Source organism: Rana temporaria, chromosome 5 (assembly GCF_905171775.1).
Source record: "Rana temporaria chromosome 5, aRanTem1.1, whole genome shotgun sequence".
Lineage (NCBI taxonomy): Eukaryota > Metazoa > Chordata > Amphibia > Anura > Ranidae > Rana > Rana temporaria.
This window is the reverse complement of record NC_053493.1, coordinates 256,336,957-256,353,462: the sequence shown is the minus strand read 5'-3', so window position 1 is coordinate 256,353,462 and position 16,506 is coordinate 256,336,957. Positions and strand designations below refer to the sequence as shown.

General features: G+C 48.8%; 1 protein-coding gene across 1 annotated transcript in view; it reads left to right on the top strand.

The window, feature by feature from the left end:
- Positions 1–13,311: 13,311 nt before the first annotated feature.
- The window catches only part of DTNBP1 (dystrobrevin binding protein 1), a 231,658-nt gene continuing 228,463 nt past the window's right edge, over positions 13,312–16,506 (top strand). Inside the window, exon 1 of the mRNA XM_040353753.1 lies at positions 13,312–13,477. Coding sequence (XP_040209687.1) covers positions 13,422–13,477 — 56 coding nt within the window. The 5' untranslated portion in view covers positions 13,312–13,421. The remainder of the gene's footprint in view (positions 13,478–16,506) is intronic.

The following is a 16,506-nucleotide window of genomic DNA, read 5'->3' as shown; positions in this document are numbered from 1 at the left end:
GTTTAGATGAGTTTGCATTTGCTTCTCGTGTGCATGGGGCCTAAGGGTGCATTCACACCACGACTTTATCATCCTACTTGTTCTCACGATTCTTAGGTTTGAAATCGTACAAATCTGTATGGCAAAACGTATCCATTCACTTCCATTCATTAATGTAGGTCCCCAAGTGCATCCGATTTGATCCGCATCAGATTTGATACGATTTAAAATCGCATCAAAAATCGTGTTTGACCACGATTTTTGGTCCTGATTTGAAATCGTATTAAAATCGTGTCCGATTTTTTTTATATTGTGGTCAATCTAAATCGTAATAAATCGGATGACTGTGCGTTTTTATCCGATAAATCGTACCCAATTTTTTATTACGCATGCGCACTAGACACTGGAACGAGCTAGAAACTTCAAGAATCTTCTTTTTCCCAGAAAGCCAGACATTATTTAAAATCAGGATCCGATTTTTTAGTGAAAATTTTTGACATACGATTACATACGATTTTGTCATATACGATTCCATCCGATTTAACGGTCCGATTATCGGATGTAAAAATCGTGATGTGAACCTAGCCTTATCCTTAAGTTATCCTGACTTTTTGAAAAACCCATTTACTGACACTTGCTGATTTAAAATATATGTAAAGCTAAAGGCTTGTTTACACCATGGCCCAGATTCAAGAAGCACTTGCGCGGGAGCAAGTGTGATTTGCGCCGCGCAAGTACTGATTTGCTCCCATGCAAATTTGCGGCTGATTCTGTAAACCAGTTAAGCCTGAAATGCGGCCATTTTCCCGCGCACGCAGCCTAGCTGCTCCTGCGCAATTTTCGCGCAATTTTGCGCGGGGTGTAAGTTGCGCCTTCATGGAATTCCCTCAGCGAATATGCAAATTAGGTACTGCCGATGATTCAGAAACATGCGCGTGTGATGCGCATCTTGCGCTGGAAGCGCGCAAGCTTTTTTCCCCGGGCAAACTTGCTCCTGCTAAAAGCAGGGGCAAGTTAGCAAAAGATGGCCAAATGTCATCTGAAGGAGCGCGCAACTTCAGCAGCACCTAGACAGACGAGCTGAACAAGCAGAGCACCCACATTTTCGGGACCTCACATCTGTGCACCAACATGCCAGGGGCAGCTATGGTTCTTGATATTATATTGACTGAGCCGACTCGTAGGAGGGCACGGGAGAGGATTTACAGAGGGTGCTACAACCTTTTTCAGATGAGTGATAATGAGGTGTATTGCATGTTTCGCTTTAGCCCTGAAGTCATCCTTGAGTTGGTAACAATCCTGCAGGATGACATCAGCAGCCCGACCCATCGGGGACAGGCAGTGCAGCCACTGGTGAAGGTAGTGGCAACCCTTCATTTTTTGGCAAGTGGCTCATTTCAGCGCACAGGTGGAGTGGTGGCGGGGATGTCCCAATCCAGCATGAGCAGGTGTGTGCACCAAGTGATCCCTGCAATACTCAGACGAATGGGCACACAATTTATCAAACCAACCACGGCTGACCTGCGGCAGAAGGCAATCAGTGATTTTTATTTATTAGCCAGATTTCCACGCACTGTGGGTGCAATAGATTGTACCCATGTGGCACTACGCCCCCCCCGGCTCCTCGAGCATATCTACTGCAACAGGAAACATTGGCATTCGATAAATGTGCAGATGATTGTGGATGCACATGGCCTCATATGGCATGTCCGTGCCAAACACCCAGGGTCAAGCCATGACAGTTTTATTTACCGACACAGCCCCATCCCAACCGAGTTTGACCAGAACATGTATGGAGACAGCTGGCTGATTGGTGAGTGACATGGGTGTCAAGTATGACTGCCCCCCCCCCCATGATGCACACATCACAAGGGGCACATGCACGACTAACATCCTCCTGTCTTTTCCCTTCCAGGTGACTCTGCATATGCCCTGGGACCTCACATGATGACCCCATTTCGTAACCCTCAAACACCAGGAGAGGAAAGATATAACGAAGCCCATGCACGTACCCGTGCGGTGGTGGAGCGCACATTTGGCATCCTTAAATCTCGATTCAGATGTCTGGATAAATCAGGGGGGACCCTATTGTATTCACCCAACTTTGTGTGCCAAATCGTCGGGGCATGTAGTATTCTCCACAATTTTGCTGAGAGAAGGGGCATGCACATTGAGCTACGCAATGACCTTACCCCCGAACCACGCAACCCCCCCCCCAAGAAACACTACCGGATCTTCTGAGGGAAGAGCAATCCGGAATGGTCTTGTGGAACGTCTCTTTGCACATTAAACACACACTGATCTTGTCACAAGTATAATGCATGTATGCACACCACTGTAGTCCCTAGCACACACCCGACACATGCACCCCAAATTGGATTAGACCCAACAATACCCCATGGTATTAGGGAGCAGCAACGCCGCGTCAAGGCTCCAATTATGTTGCTGTCCATTCATACACCTTTCACATGGCAGAGGGTGACACCCCTTTTTCAGCAGGAGTGCCACCCCCCCCCCCCATTCACACACCAGTCACACTGTAGTATACACTCCTCACCGTGTGTAGGGACTACAAATAAATATAAAAGCTCATATCCTGAGCATATAAAAAAAATAGAAACTCATATCCTGAGCATATAAAAAAAATAGAAACTCATATCCTGAGCATATAAAATAAAAAATACAAAATCATATTCTGTGCATAAAATAAATTTTGAAATTAGATTATTTTTTGTTTTTTTTCTTTGAGCCAAGGGTGCCCCGGCTCTGGCTCCTCAATCTCCGTGGTGCGCAGGAGGCATGGGGTGGGGATTGAGGGGGGGAGGAGCATCAACCCCTACTTCCACACTCCTTGCAGGTGGTGGCTGCATGCCCTCCATGGCGTTGGCCAGGCGGGCGAGGATGGTGTTGGTCTGGGCCAACATCCTCATTTGGCGGGTGGTGGTATCCCGCTGATGCCGGCGGGTAACTCTCGCCTCCTCCCGCACTGCAGCAGTGTTGGCCTGCACAGCAGCGGTATTGGCCTCCACCGCAGCTGTCATCCTGCTTAATAAAGCTGGTGTGGTCTCCAGAGCCACCAAGCAGGTGACTATGGCCTTCGAGTTGCCACTAATTTCCCCCAGGCTCTGTGAGACATGTTTGTCCCGGTCCGCATGCAGGGTGAGGGCATGCTGCACAGAGGTGGAGGTGGATGCCATGCTGTCCGCCAGACGACGCACCTCTCCCACCATGGCCCCTATATGGCGGGTCTGCAGGGCCTGCTCCTCCAGCAGACCGTCACGGAGGCTGGAGGGTATATGCCTCGTTTTGGACAGAGCCTTCCTGGGAGGAGAGGCTCGGCCACGGACAGAGGGAGAAGGGGAGGGGTCCACAATGGAGGGGCTTGCCCTGGAGGGGCTTGCCCTGGAGGGGGATGACGTGCTGGGCGGGGGGTGGTGGGTTGATCAGGGATGGTGGTATCCTCCTGGAGGGAGCCAGAGTCCTCCTGGATGAGGAAAAAGGAATCCTCCTCCAAAACCACTTCCTCCTCCATACTTGTCCTCGGTATGATCTCCTCCTGGACCAGCATAGACAGAATGTCCATGGGGCCTGACTGGACCCCTGGCTCTGGTATGGATGGGCTGGGTCGACCCGCAGCCGAAGACGGCCCAGCTTCATCTTCCTCATCACCACCTGTGGATGACACCAAAACGAAATATTTTGCTGGTGCAACACACTTCTCACATGTTCACTTGTACCCCCTCCCATGATGCACAGCAGATATGAAAGAAAAATAATAGTTCCATATTCACTTCTACCCACAAATATGTTCACTTGTACCCCCTCCCATGATGCACAGCAGATATGAAAGAAAAATAATAGTTCCATCTTCACTTCTACCCACAAATATGTTCACTTGTACCCCCTCCCATGATGCACAGCAGATATGAAAGAAAAATAATAGTTCCATCTTCACTTCTACCCACAAATATGTTCACTTCTACCCCCTCCCATGATGCACAGCAGATATGAAACAAAAATAACTTACCAGTCCCCAAGTTCCCAACAGTGGAGTCGTACCCTTCAAGTCCCTCCACCTGCACGAACGTTTGGGCTATAAGCTGCTCCTCCTGATTGAGCCGGATCATACATCGCGGCCCACCTCCCGTGCCACCGGTATGTTTCCTGATAAGAGCCAGTTTATCCCGGACCCTGCGCCTCATATCGTTTAGTTTCTTCTGGATGTCATCCCAGGTACGCTCTTCATTACCCAGGGCATTGATGTCCAGGGCTATGGCTTCATATATAGCCCTCCTTTGGGCAATGGTGGTGTTTGCCCGCTGGGCACCATATAGGACTTCTTTATGCTGCTGGAGTGCAGCAATTAGGATGTCCATCTCCGCAGCCACAAAGTTGGCCTTCCTTTTTTTGGTCCCTTTGGGAGGTGCCATGTCTTGAAAATGGGCTGAATTTCCTTGCTCAGGGGGGGTAGGAAAAAGCAGGATGAAATTCAGCAAAGAACCTGCGCAAGTCTGCTCCTATTTATTTGCTCAGTGCAAGCAGCTGAGCATGATTTGCCCTGAAAGTATGCTAGGCGCAGTTTGACGCATGCGCAGACGGCAGCGCTCTAACTGCGCATGCGCGCGCCCGGCGCAAACCTCTGCTGAGCCGAAAAATCCTCATTTACATAGGGGCACACCCACTTTGACTTGCGCGGCCTTGCGCCCTCAGCTTTGCCTTAAACAGGAGCAAATTAAATGAACAAACGATTCCTGAATCAGGTGGCAATTTGGCAAAATTGCTCCAGCGCAGAGAAATTCAGCTGAGCAGCTCATGTGTAAGTAATGAGCAAATCTACCTGAATCTGGGCCCATATCTTTTGATCTGTGCTGATTTCCATAGATCTCTATGCGCAAGTATTTGTACGCAGCGCAGCTCACCACACCGCCTATTACCTCACGGCAGTGCGTCACGATGCACATAGACTTGAAAGAAATGTCATTAAAAAACATGTTATTTAGATATAGTAGGTAATGTTTAAACTCTTTATTTCTGACAGACATAGATGGAAGTAAAAGGAGATGTCTCCAAAGAAATCCTTAGACAGTTGTCCCCTAAACAAGTGTCCCTACTGGAAGATGTCCCTACAATGCCTGTTCTACTGATAATTTAAATCTACGATTACTTCCAATTGCCCCCCCTTGGTTCTTGTGCTCCACTGTTTCTCCTGCAAATCTGGGACTAGAATTAGGGTGCTGCCAGGTAGCAGCGAGGGGGATCAGTGAATGTCCATTCGCTGATCTCCCCTACCTGGTAAGATCTTGGAAGTAATTTAATAAGCACTTAAACTGCCCCCTAAAATTTTGAGTCCACCCCCACACTAAGGCCGGGTACTCACGACCAAACATGTATGGTGAAAGCGGTCCGTCGGACCGTTTTCACCATACATGTCTGCCAGAGGGCTTCTGTACGATGGTTGTACACACCATCGTACAGAAGTCCGCGCGTAAACAATACGCGGGGCGTGTCCGCGGTGTCGCCGCGTCGATGACGCGGTGTCGCCGCGACAATGACGCGGCGACGTGGGCGGCCCGCCTTTAAAATGCTTCCACGCATGCGTCGAAGTCATTCGACGCATGCGAGGGACGGCGGGCGCCTGGACATGTACGGTAGGTCTGTACTGACGACCGTACATGTCCGAGCGGGCAGAATTCCAGCGGACTGTTTTAAAACAAGTCCAGGAATATTTGTCTGCTGGGAAAAGGCCCGGCGGGCAAATGTTTGCTGGAATTCGGCCCGCTCGCGCCCACACACGAGCAAACATGTCTGCTGAAACTGGCCTGCGGGCCAGTTTCAGCAGACATGTTTGCTCGTGAGTATGGGGCCTAACACGTGCCAGGGCCCCTACATATGAAAATGTTGATTGTTCTACATATCTTGCTTAAAATCATGCAAACCAGAGTGAGAGCAATAATTCTAGAGCCATTATTCAAAGATAACTCTAAGCTGATGACCTATAGGGGCTTTTAAAATGTTGCCCATGGAAATAATTTGGGCACCAAAGTTTATTGCCATGTCCCAGGTGCACACAATTTTGTGGCTTGACATGTTAAACCCCTTTCACACTGAGGGCAGTTTTCAGGTGTTTTAGCGCTAATAATATTGCTTTTCACACTGGGGCGGTGCGCTTGCAGGACGGGAAAAAAAGTCCTGCAAGCAGCATCTTTGGGGTGGTTTGGGAGTGATGTGTACAGCGCTCCTAAACCACCTCTGCCCATCGTAATGAATGGGCAGCGATTCCGAAGCGCAGCCGCAACACAGGAGCTTTTAACCCCTTTCTCCAGCTGCTAGCAGGGGTTAAAAGCACCCCGCTAGTGGCCAAAAACACAGCTAAAATGACGGTAAAGCGCAACAAAAACCCGAGCGGCGCATTACTGTCATTTAAAATGACCGTGTGTGGGGAAAACATAGTTTTATGTCTTCTGAAAAACGACAAAAAAAAAATTCGAACATGCTTCAATTTTTTATGTCGTTTTTCAAAACGTTGTTTTTTGTGTCATTTAAAATGATAGTGTGTGAGTAAAACGACATTTAAAACGACGTTTAAAACAACGTTTTTAAACCCGCGCATGCTCAGAAGCAAGTTATGACGTGAGCTTGAATGGAACAGAGTGCCGTCGTACGTGCTGAACGTAACCGCGCTTTGCTAGAGCATTTTGAAAGAACCATGGTGTGTAGGCAACGTTGTTTTTTAAAATGAAGTTTGAAAAACGTTGTTTTGTTTCATGATAAAAAATTACGTTTTTTTTCATCACAAAAAACGACCGTGTGTACGCGGCATTACTTTCTGGTTCCCTACTGCGCATGTGCGACTCGTGCTGCGCAATGCCGCTGGTCCCTGCTGTCTTCTGGGACCGTGTGTCTCCCAGAAGACAGTGTGGGGGCGCAGGACATGGCGTTGACTCCTGCAGATAATAAAGGGGTCTATGCCCATAAGTGGGTGCAAATATCTTAGACATGTATCTGCTCCCCCCTGAAAGGTGCCAACTGTGACACTGGAGGGGGGATCCGGACAGCTTAGGTTCCATTTTTGTGTAGACCTCCGCTTTAAGTGTGTCCTAGGGAATGATCCTAACTGTGGGGGTGCTGGGCTACAAGTGACACGACAGGGAGCGGAGCAGTAGATCACTGTTCTGTCACTAGGCAGAACAGGGATATGCCTTGTTTACATCTCTTTGTTCTGCAGCTCTGTGACATGATCGGAGGACACCGGCAGACATCGAGTCCGCGGGCACGGTCACGGAGCTCTCCCGCACCTCGGAAAATTCAAAGCAATGTACAGGTACGTTGCTTTGTGCAGCCGTGCCATTCTGCCGACGTATATCTACAGACGGCGGTCGGCAAGTGGTTAATGTGCCTGCAGCGTTTACAGCGTGTTTACAAACCATCTACAATGTGTTTGACGAGCTTCTTATATCAATATCAAATAACAATGAGGTGGAAAAAAACAGTTCATTCTTAATAAGAAAAAAATCACTTTGAGGGCGCCTGGAGTGAACGTGTCAAAAAATATTAACGCTATAGGCACATTGGTTCTCGTTAAGCCTGGTACACATGATCGGATTTTCATCGGACAAAGCGTAGGACTTTTGCCCAAAGGGCGCTGACTGTGAACTTGTATTGCATACAAACGACAAGAATTGTCAACAAACACAAAATATGTGGTTTTTCAGCTGTTTAGCGCCACCCTTTGGACAACTTCTGCTAATGTTGTGTTATGGTTAGCATTGCTTCTGATCATGCGTGTTTGCACTTTGCAGTTTTGTCCGAAGGACTTGTGTACACGTGATCGGATAATCCGACAACAACAATTTTAAAGCATGCTATCGCACATTTGTTGGCGGAAAATCTGACAATTGTCCGATGGAGCATACAAATAGTCGGATTTTCCGACAACAGCCTGTTATCACACAATTCCCATCGGAAAATCCAATCGTGTGTACGAGGCTTTGGTGTTAGCGGTAGAATTTTTGCAAGTGTGAACTTAGCCTTAAAGTGGAAGTAAAGGCTACATATAAATGTGTCTAAAACCACTGCTTCTCCCCCTCCTCCTACCTATAATATATACTGCTGGTAAAAAAAGATCTGTGTTAATACCCTTTAATTAATCCTGTCTGGTCCAGTCAAACGATACAGAAGCTCAGGCTCCCCTGTGTCATGGAGCGATAGCCGCATGGAAGAGAAGGGAGTGCAAATAACAGATGAACAAGTTTGAAATAAGGTATTTAAATAAATCTTTTTTACCATCACTACACAGCATAGGTAGGAGGGGGGGAAACAGTAGTTTTCAATATACTGGAGTGGTGAGGGTTTGCTGCAAATAGGAGGGGAACTATAAAAAGCTTTCTTATGTGGGGAACTTTTATATTTTTTTCAAGTGACAGGGTCATTTTTTGCGTATTGTTTTTTTTTTTCACTCATTCTTTAAAGCTAAGTGTGAGTTTCTCTTTCTTATTGAGGATAAAGACTGATAGGTTTGTTTTGCCTCTAGGATAGGTATTCTGCCTCTAGTAGTGGTTTCTATTGCTCCTTCCTCACCTTTTCCCCACATCTTCACCTCTATTGCCCATTCCTGCCCTCCCTGCAGCTCAGTGGCGGCTGGTGCTCAACATTTTTGGGGGGGCGCAAACGGAAAAAAAAATTGCAGCCTTACTGTGCCCATCAAATGCAGCCACTGTGCCATCAATTGTCACCACTGTGCCATGCCATCAAACGCAGCCACTGTGCCATGCCATCAAATGCAGTCACTATGCCATGCCATCAAACGCAGCCACTGTGTCATCAATTGTCACCACTGTGCCATGCCATCAAACGCAGCCACTGTGCCATGCCATCATCAATTTGCACCACTGTGCCATGCCATCAAACGCAGTCACTGTGCCATGCCATCAAATGCAGCCACTGTGCCATGTCATCAAACGCAGCCACTGTGCCATCAACTGTCACCACTGTGCCATGCCATCAAACGCAGCCACTGTGCCATGCCATCATCAATTCACACCACTGTGCCATGCCATCAAACGCAGTCACTGTGCCATGCCATCAAATGCAGCCACTGTGCCATGCCATCAAATGCAGCCACTGTGCCATGCCATCAAACACAGCCACTGTGCCATGCCATCAAACGCAGCCACTGTGCCAATTGTCGCCACTGTGACAATTGTCACCACTGTGCCCTTTAATTGTCGCCACTGTGCCCTTCAATTGTCCCCACTGTGCCCATTGTGCCTATTGTCGCCACTGTGCCCATTGATGTTACTGTGCCCATTGATGTTACTGTGCCCTTCAAAATGCCCCTTTCCCCCCCTGCTCTGCAACCCTTCCATCCAGACCATGTCTCCTAAGGCTGATAAAATACCCAGGCACCATCCCAACATTTTGTTTTTCCTGCCACTTCCTCACACATCCCTCCCAGCAGCCCAACAACCCCCGGCAGCTTACCTGAAGAATCTCTAAAAGCTCTCAACCTCCTTCCCCTTCCTGCAGTTCCTCTACCACAAATACACAACCACAACTTCACTCCCCAGCTATTTTGTTCTGTCTCTAGGGCAGGCAGCTAAACCTTCTTGTCCCATAAACTTCAGATACCATATTTCTTTGGTCTCAGTTTGATTAGAACAAGCCAGGGGAAACTACGAAATAACAGAAATAGACCTCAATAAGTACACTATTGCATACAATACAACATACATAGCAGAAACAACGATATACAATACAAGATAAGATAGCAAAAACATACTTTTTAAGTTCTCTAAGGGGTGATGGCGATAGATTGAGCAAAACATGGTGCCCACTGTCATACTTTCCGCACTCCTCTCCTACACATACTTCCCACTGTCATACCCTCCACACTCTCCTCCTACACATACTTCCCACTGCCATACCCTCCACACTCCTCTCCTACACATACTGCCCACTGCCATACCCTCCACACTCCTCTCCTATGCATACTGCACACTGTCATACCCTCCACACTCCGCTCGCACACATACTTCCCACTGTCATACCCTCCAAACTCCTCTCCTACACATACTTCCCACTGTCATACCCTCCACATTCCTCTCCTACACATACTTCCCACTGTCATACCCTCCACACCATTTCACACACATACTTCCCACTGTCATACCCTTCACACTCCTCTCACACACATACTGCCCACTGTAATACACTCCTCTTGTACACATATTGACCACTGTCATACCCTCCACACTCCTCTCGCACACATTCTGCCCACTGTCATACCCTCGACATTCCTCTCATACACATACTTTCCACTGTCATACCCTCCACACCATTTCACACACATACTTCCCACTGTCATACCTTCCAAACTCCTTTCCTACACATACTTTCCTCCTTTCCTACACATACATACATACTGCCCGCTGTCATACCCGCCACACTCCTCTCACACACATACTGCCCACTGTCATACCCTCCACACTCCTTTCGTACACATATTGCCCACTGTCATACCCTCCACACTCCTCTCGCACACATTCTGCCCACTGTCATACCCTCCACATTCCTCTCCTACACATACTTCCCACTGTCATACCCGCCACACCATTTCACACACATACTTCCCACTGTCATAACCTCCACACTCCTCTCACACACATACTGCCCACTGTCATACCCACCACACTCCTCTCGCACACATTCTGCCCACTGTCATACCCTCCACATTCCTCTCCTACACATACTTCCCACTGTCATACCCTCCACACTCCTCTCACACACATTCTGCCCACTGTCCTACCCTCCACATTCCTTTCCTACACATACTTCCCACTGTCATACCCTCCACACTCCTCTCACACACATACTGCACACTGTCATACCCTCCACACTCCGCTCGCACACATACTTCCCACGGTCACACCCTGCAAACTCCTCTCCTACACATACTTCCCACTGTCATACCCTCCACATTCCTCTCCTACACATACTTCCCACTGTCATACCCGCCACACCATTTCACACACATACTTCCCACTGTCATACCCTCCACACTCCTCTCACACACATACTGCCCACTGTCATACCCTCCACACTCCTTTTGTACACATATTGCCCACTGTTATACCCTCCACACTCCTCTCGCACACATTCTGCCCACTGTCATACCCTCCACATTCTTCCCACTGTCATACCCTCCACACCATTTCACACACATACTTCCCACTATCATACCCTCCACACTCCTCTCACACACATACTGCCCACTGTCATACCCTCCACACTCCTCTCGCACACCTACTTCCCACTGTCATACCTTCCACACTCCTCTCGTACACATACAGTTGTGTTCAAAATTATTAAACCCCCCAATGCTGTAAAGGGTTTTAGGGAATTTAGTGTACATTTGTAATTGTATTCAGAATGAAATCCTACAAGGACTTCTTAAAGAACCATATGCAACTAAAATGACATCAATTGGTTTTGTAATACAGTAGTAAATGTTTATTTTGTGAATTCCTCATTTACACAATTATTCAACCCTTTAAAGACTACCACTTTGAAGAACAGAGGTTCATTGAAGTGTTTTCAATCAGGTATTGAAAACACCTGTGGATGTCAGGGAGCAGCAATAAAGCCTAATAAGCACCAATCAGGCAGCTTTAAAATGACTGTGATACTCAGCTCCTTCTAGACATTTACTGGTGTGGTTACAAACATGGTGAAGTCAAGAGAATGGTCCGGGAAGACAAGAGAAGAGGTGATTACTCTTCACAGGAAGGGCAATGGCTATAAGAAGATTGCAAAGATGTTAAACATACCAAGAGACACCATAGGAAGCATCATTCGCAAATTCAAGGCAAAGGGCACTGTTGAAACGCTACCTGGTCGTGGCAGAAAGAAGATGCTGACTTGTGACTGCTGAGGAACTGAGAAAAGATTTGTCAGATGTGGGTACTGAAGTTTCTGCTCAGACAATGGCGCACACTGCTTAATGAAGGCCTCCATGCCAGAACACCCAGGCACACCCCCTTGCTGTCTCCAAAGAATAAGAAGAGTCGACTGCAGTATGCCAAAAGTCATGTGGACAAACCACACAAGTTTTGGGATTGTGTTCTGTGGACTGATGAAACAAAATTAGAAGTGTTTGGGCCCATGGATCAACGCTATGTTTGGAGGAGGAAGAATAAGGCCTATGATGAAAAGAACACCTTGCCTACTGTGAAGCATGGCGGGGGGTCAATCATGCGGTTTTGCTTCTGCAGGTACAGGGAAGCTTCAGCGTGTGCAAGGTACCATGAATTCTCTTCAGTACCAGGAGATATTGAATGACAATGTGATGCAGTCCGTCACAAACATGAGGCTTGGGAGACGTTGGACCTTTCAACAGGACAATGATCCCAAGCATACCTCCAAGTCCACTAGAGCATGGTTGCAGATTAAAGGCTGGAACATTTTGGAGTGGCCATCGCAGTCACCAGACTTAAATCCGATTGAGAACTTCTGGTGGGACTTAAAGAAAGCAGTTGCAGTGCGCAAGCCTAAGAATGTGACTGAACAGGAGGCTTTTGCCCATGACGAATTGGCGGAGATACCCGTAGATCGCTGCAAGACACTTGTGTCAAGCTATGCTTCACGTTTAAAAGCTGTTATAACTGTAAAAGGATGTTGTACTAAGTACTAAGATTGAATGTCAATTGGGGGTTGAATAAAACTGATATTGATGTGAGCACAGAAAAGACATTTGTGGTTATTTCATTATAAATGTTATGTTATATTTGTCTGACCTACACGTGCCTCTTTGATTTAATTGTAAGCAGGATGACAGGATGATCAAAATCAGTGTTAAACTGGGCAAAACAATCAATTTCAGTGGGGGTTGAATAATTTTGAATACAACTGTACTACCCATTGTCATACCTTCCACACTCCTTTTTGGCACATGCATACTAACCAACATCTTTCTTCCATTCCTCACTACCACCCCTGTCAATGGCTCACCTGTAATACATCCTGCCCATGTCATGCCCACTTCTTGAGCGTCCACCCATAATGATATGGAAACCTTTCACAAACGGGTACAACCCCCTCAGTCAATACCATTTTTTGAGTATTCATGCTGTGATCCCAAGACACAACCTAGATGAGGGGCATTTGGTAAGTATACACACACTGTCACACTCTGTTCTCCTCCACATCAAGCTTCTTTGTAATATCCTCACCCTTTCCTGTTCTGGAAGGGCTCCAGTTGTATTACTATCCAATAACGGTCATGTACATATCGCCTAAACTCAGATCCCATCTAAAGGGATGCGGGGATGCCTCCTCTGGGCGGGCCTGGCCTCGCCTCTCAGCTCGTGACTGTGATGCTATGAGGAAGGAGGACATGGTGCAGTGTACACATTGAGAGATACAAAGAGAGGAGAGCTGAGCTCAGGATGTTTGAGAACCTTCGGGAGCGGCTACTCACTGTCCAGCAAGACTTCACTAGCGGGTAAAGGCGTGTCCTGTATTCAGCACTGTACTCTGCTCTGCATGGCAGGACTCCATGTATTTATATATGTTCTTCCTCTGGTCACCTGCATGCTCAGTCAATGATTTGTCAGGGTGGCTTTCCCCAGTCAGACATTCTGGTGTATGTGTGGGGGGCTGTGTGGAGGAAACCAGGAGCTTGCTGGCTTCTCTCAATGGGAAGTTTTCCATGTTGCTGCATCTTTATGGTAAACTTTGCAGTACAATCAAGGAGCCCTGCTAGTTTACACATCATTGAGACATGCAAAGGAATGCAACTTCCTTTAATGACATATCTGTAGACCAGCCATGGCTTCCGTGACTGAAAAAGTCAGTGATTGGAGCAATCCTGTATGTGAGGACATTGTGTGCGCCTTCATCGTCGCACGATTCAGTATGGAACTGATGTATCGCTTATCCACAAATCTACACGTGCAGAGCGCGCTCTCCCTCGTCCGCAAATGTACACACACGCTGTGCGCTCTCCCTCGTCCGCAAATGTACACACACGCAGTGCGCTCTCCCTCGTCCGCAAATGTACACACACGCAGTACGCTCTCCCTCGTCCGCAAATGTACACACACGCAGTACGCTCTCCCTCGTCCGCAAATGTACACACACACGCAGTGCGCTCTCCCTCGTCCGCAAATGTACACAGTGCGCTCTCCCTCGTCCGCAAATGTACACACACGCAGTGCGCTCTCCCTCGTCCGCAAATGTACACACACGCAGTGCGCTCTCCCTCGTCCGCAAATGTACACACACGCAGTGCGCTCTCCCTCGTCCGCAAATGTACACACACGCAGTGCGCTCTCCCTCGTCCGCAAATGTACACACACGCAGTGCGCTCTCCCTCGTCTGCAAATGTACACACACGCAGTGCTCTCTCCCTCGTCTGCAAATGTACACACACGCAGTGCGCTCTCCCTCGTCCGCAAATGTACACACACGCAGTGCGCTCTCCCTCGTCCGCAAATGTACACACATGCAGTGCGCTCTCCCTCGTCCGCAAATGTACACACATGCAGTGCGCTCTCCCTCGTCCGCAAATGTACACACATGCAGTGCGCTCTCCCTTGTCCGCAAATCTATGCACGCGCAGTGCGCTCTCCCTTGTCCGCAAATCTATGCACGCGCAGTGCGCTCTCCCTCGTCCGCAAATCTACGCACGCGCAGTGCGCTCTCCCTCGTCCGCAAATCTACGCACGCGCAGTGCGCTCTCCCTCGTCTGCAAATCTACGCACGCGCAGTGTGTTTTCCCTCGTCTGCAAATCTACGCACGCGCAGTGCGCTCTCCCTCGTCTGCAAATCTACGCACGCGCAGTGCGCTCTCCCTCGTCTGCAAATCTACGCACGCGCAGTGTGTTTTCCCTCGTCTGCAAATCTACGCACGCGCAGTGTGTTTTCCCTCGTCTGCAAATCTACACGCGCAGTGCGCTCTCCCTCGTCTGCAAATCTACGCACGCGCAGTGCGCTCTCCCTCGTCTGCAAATCTACGCACGCGCAGTGTGTTTTCCCTCGTCTGCAAATCTACGCGCGCGCAGTGCGTTCTCCCTCGTCCGCAAATCTACGCACGTGCAGTGTGTTTTCCCTCGTCTGCAAATCTACGCGCGCGCAGTGCGTTCTCCCTCGTCCGCAAATCTACGCACGTGCAGTGTGTTTTCCCTCGTCTGCAAATCTACGCACGCGCAGTGTGTTTTCCCTCGTCTGCAAATCTACGCACGCGCAGTGTGTTTTCCCTCGTCTGCAAATCTACGCACGCGCAGTGCGCTCTCCCTCGTCTGCAAATCTACGCACGCGCAGTGCGCTCTCCCTCGTCTGCAAATCTACGCACGCGCAGTGTGTTTTCCCTCGTCTGCAAATCTACGCACGCGCAGTGTGTTTTCCCTCGTCTGCAAATCTACGCGCGCGCAGTGCGCTCTCCCTCGTCTGCAAATCTACGCACGCGCAGTGCGCTCTCCCTCGTCTGCAAATCTACGCACGCGCAGTGTGTTTTCCCTCGTCTGCAAATCTACGCGCGCGCAGTGCGTTCTCCCTCGTCCGCAAATCTACGCACGTGCAGTGTGTTTTCCCTCGTCTGCAAATCTACGCACGCGCAGTGTGTTTTCCCTCGTCTGCAAATCTACGCACGCGCAGTGTGTTTTCCCTCGTCCGCAAATCTACGCACGCGCAGTGCGCTCTCCCTCGTCCGCAAATCTACGCACGCGCAGTGCGCTCTCTCTCTAGCATTGCTGGTTGTCTTGTCATGCCAACGGCCACCACAAGATGGCGCCAGATCACAGAAAAAAGCATAGGCCTGCAGAAGGTCGCAAATCTGTGGCCTCAATTACCGGCTGGCGTGGCCCAATGTGATTGTGCACGGAGACGCAGGATGGGGTATCCTGTGTTTACCACCTCCCCCGCTGCGGCTTTCTGCAGGCCTATGCTTCCTTCCCCAGGCGCCAGGTTGCTAATTCTAGTCGCAATTGCAACCTGGCGCCCGGATTTCGTCGAACCCTGGACTAGGACATGGTCGATCCTAGCGTATGTCTGGTGGGGGCAGGAATAGTGGGTGCAGTCCCCTTTAAAGGGATTCAGTTCCCTCCAGATGTCTACCAGGCCGTGCAAATGGATAAGTTTAGTTATTTTAAGACTAGCTCTAGTTGGGCGGGTTAATTGAGCTCCAGGAGGTCTGGATCTGTCTAGGCCCTGGTCAAAGGCTGTGTTCGAGTCCCCACCTAGGATGACTCTGCCTTCTAAGAGGGGGGCAAGGGTTTTACAGAGAGATTGAAAGAATTGCGTCTGACCTGCGTTGGGGGCGTAATATGACACCATGGAATACGAGGTGCCCTCCATGGTGCCCTTCACCAGTATAAATCTGCCCTCCGGGTCTCTGTGGACAGCTGTCATAGAGAAATTGCTACATTTTGAAAATAGGATTGCTACCTTTTTAGTCTTGTTCTCTGCATTTGTGAGGAAGAATGTTGGGTATTTAGCGTGTAGGAAATTAGGGCTGTATCGCATCGGGAAATG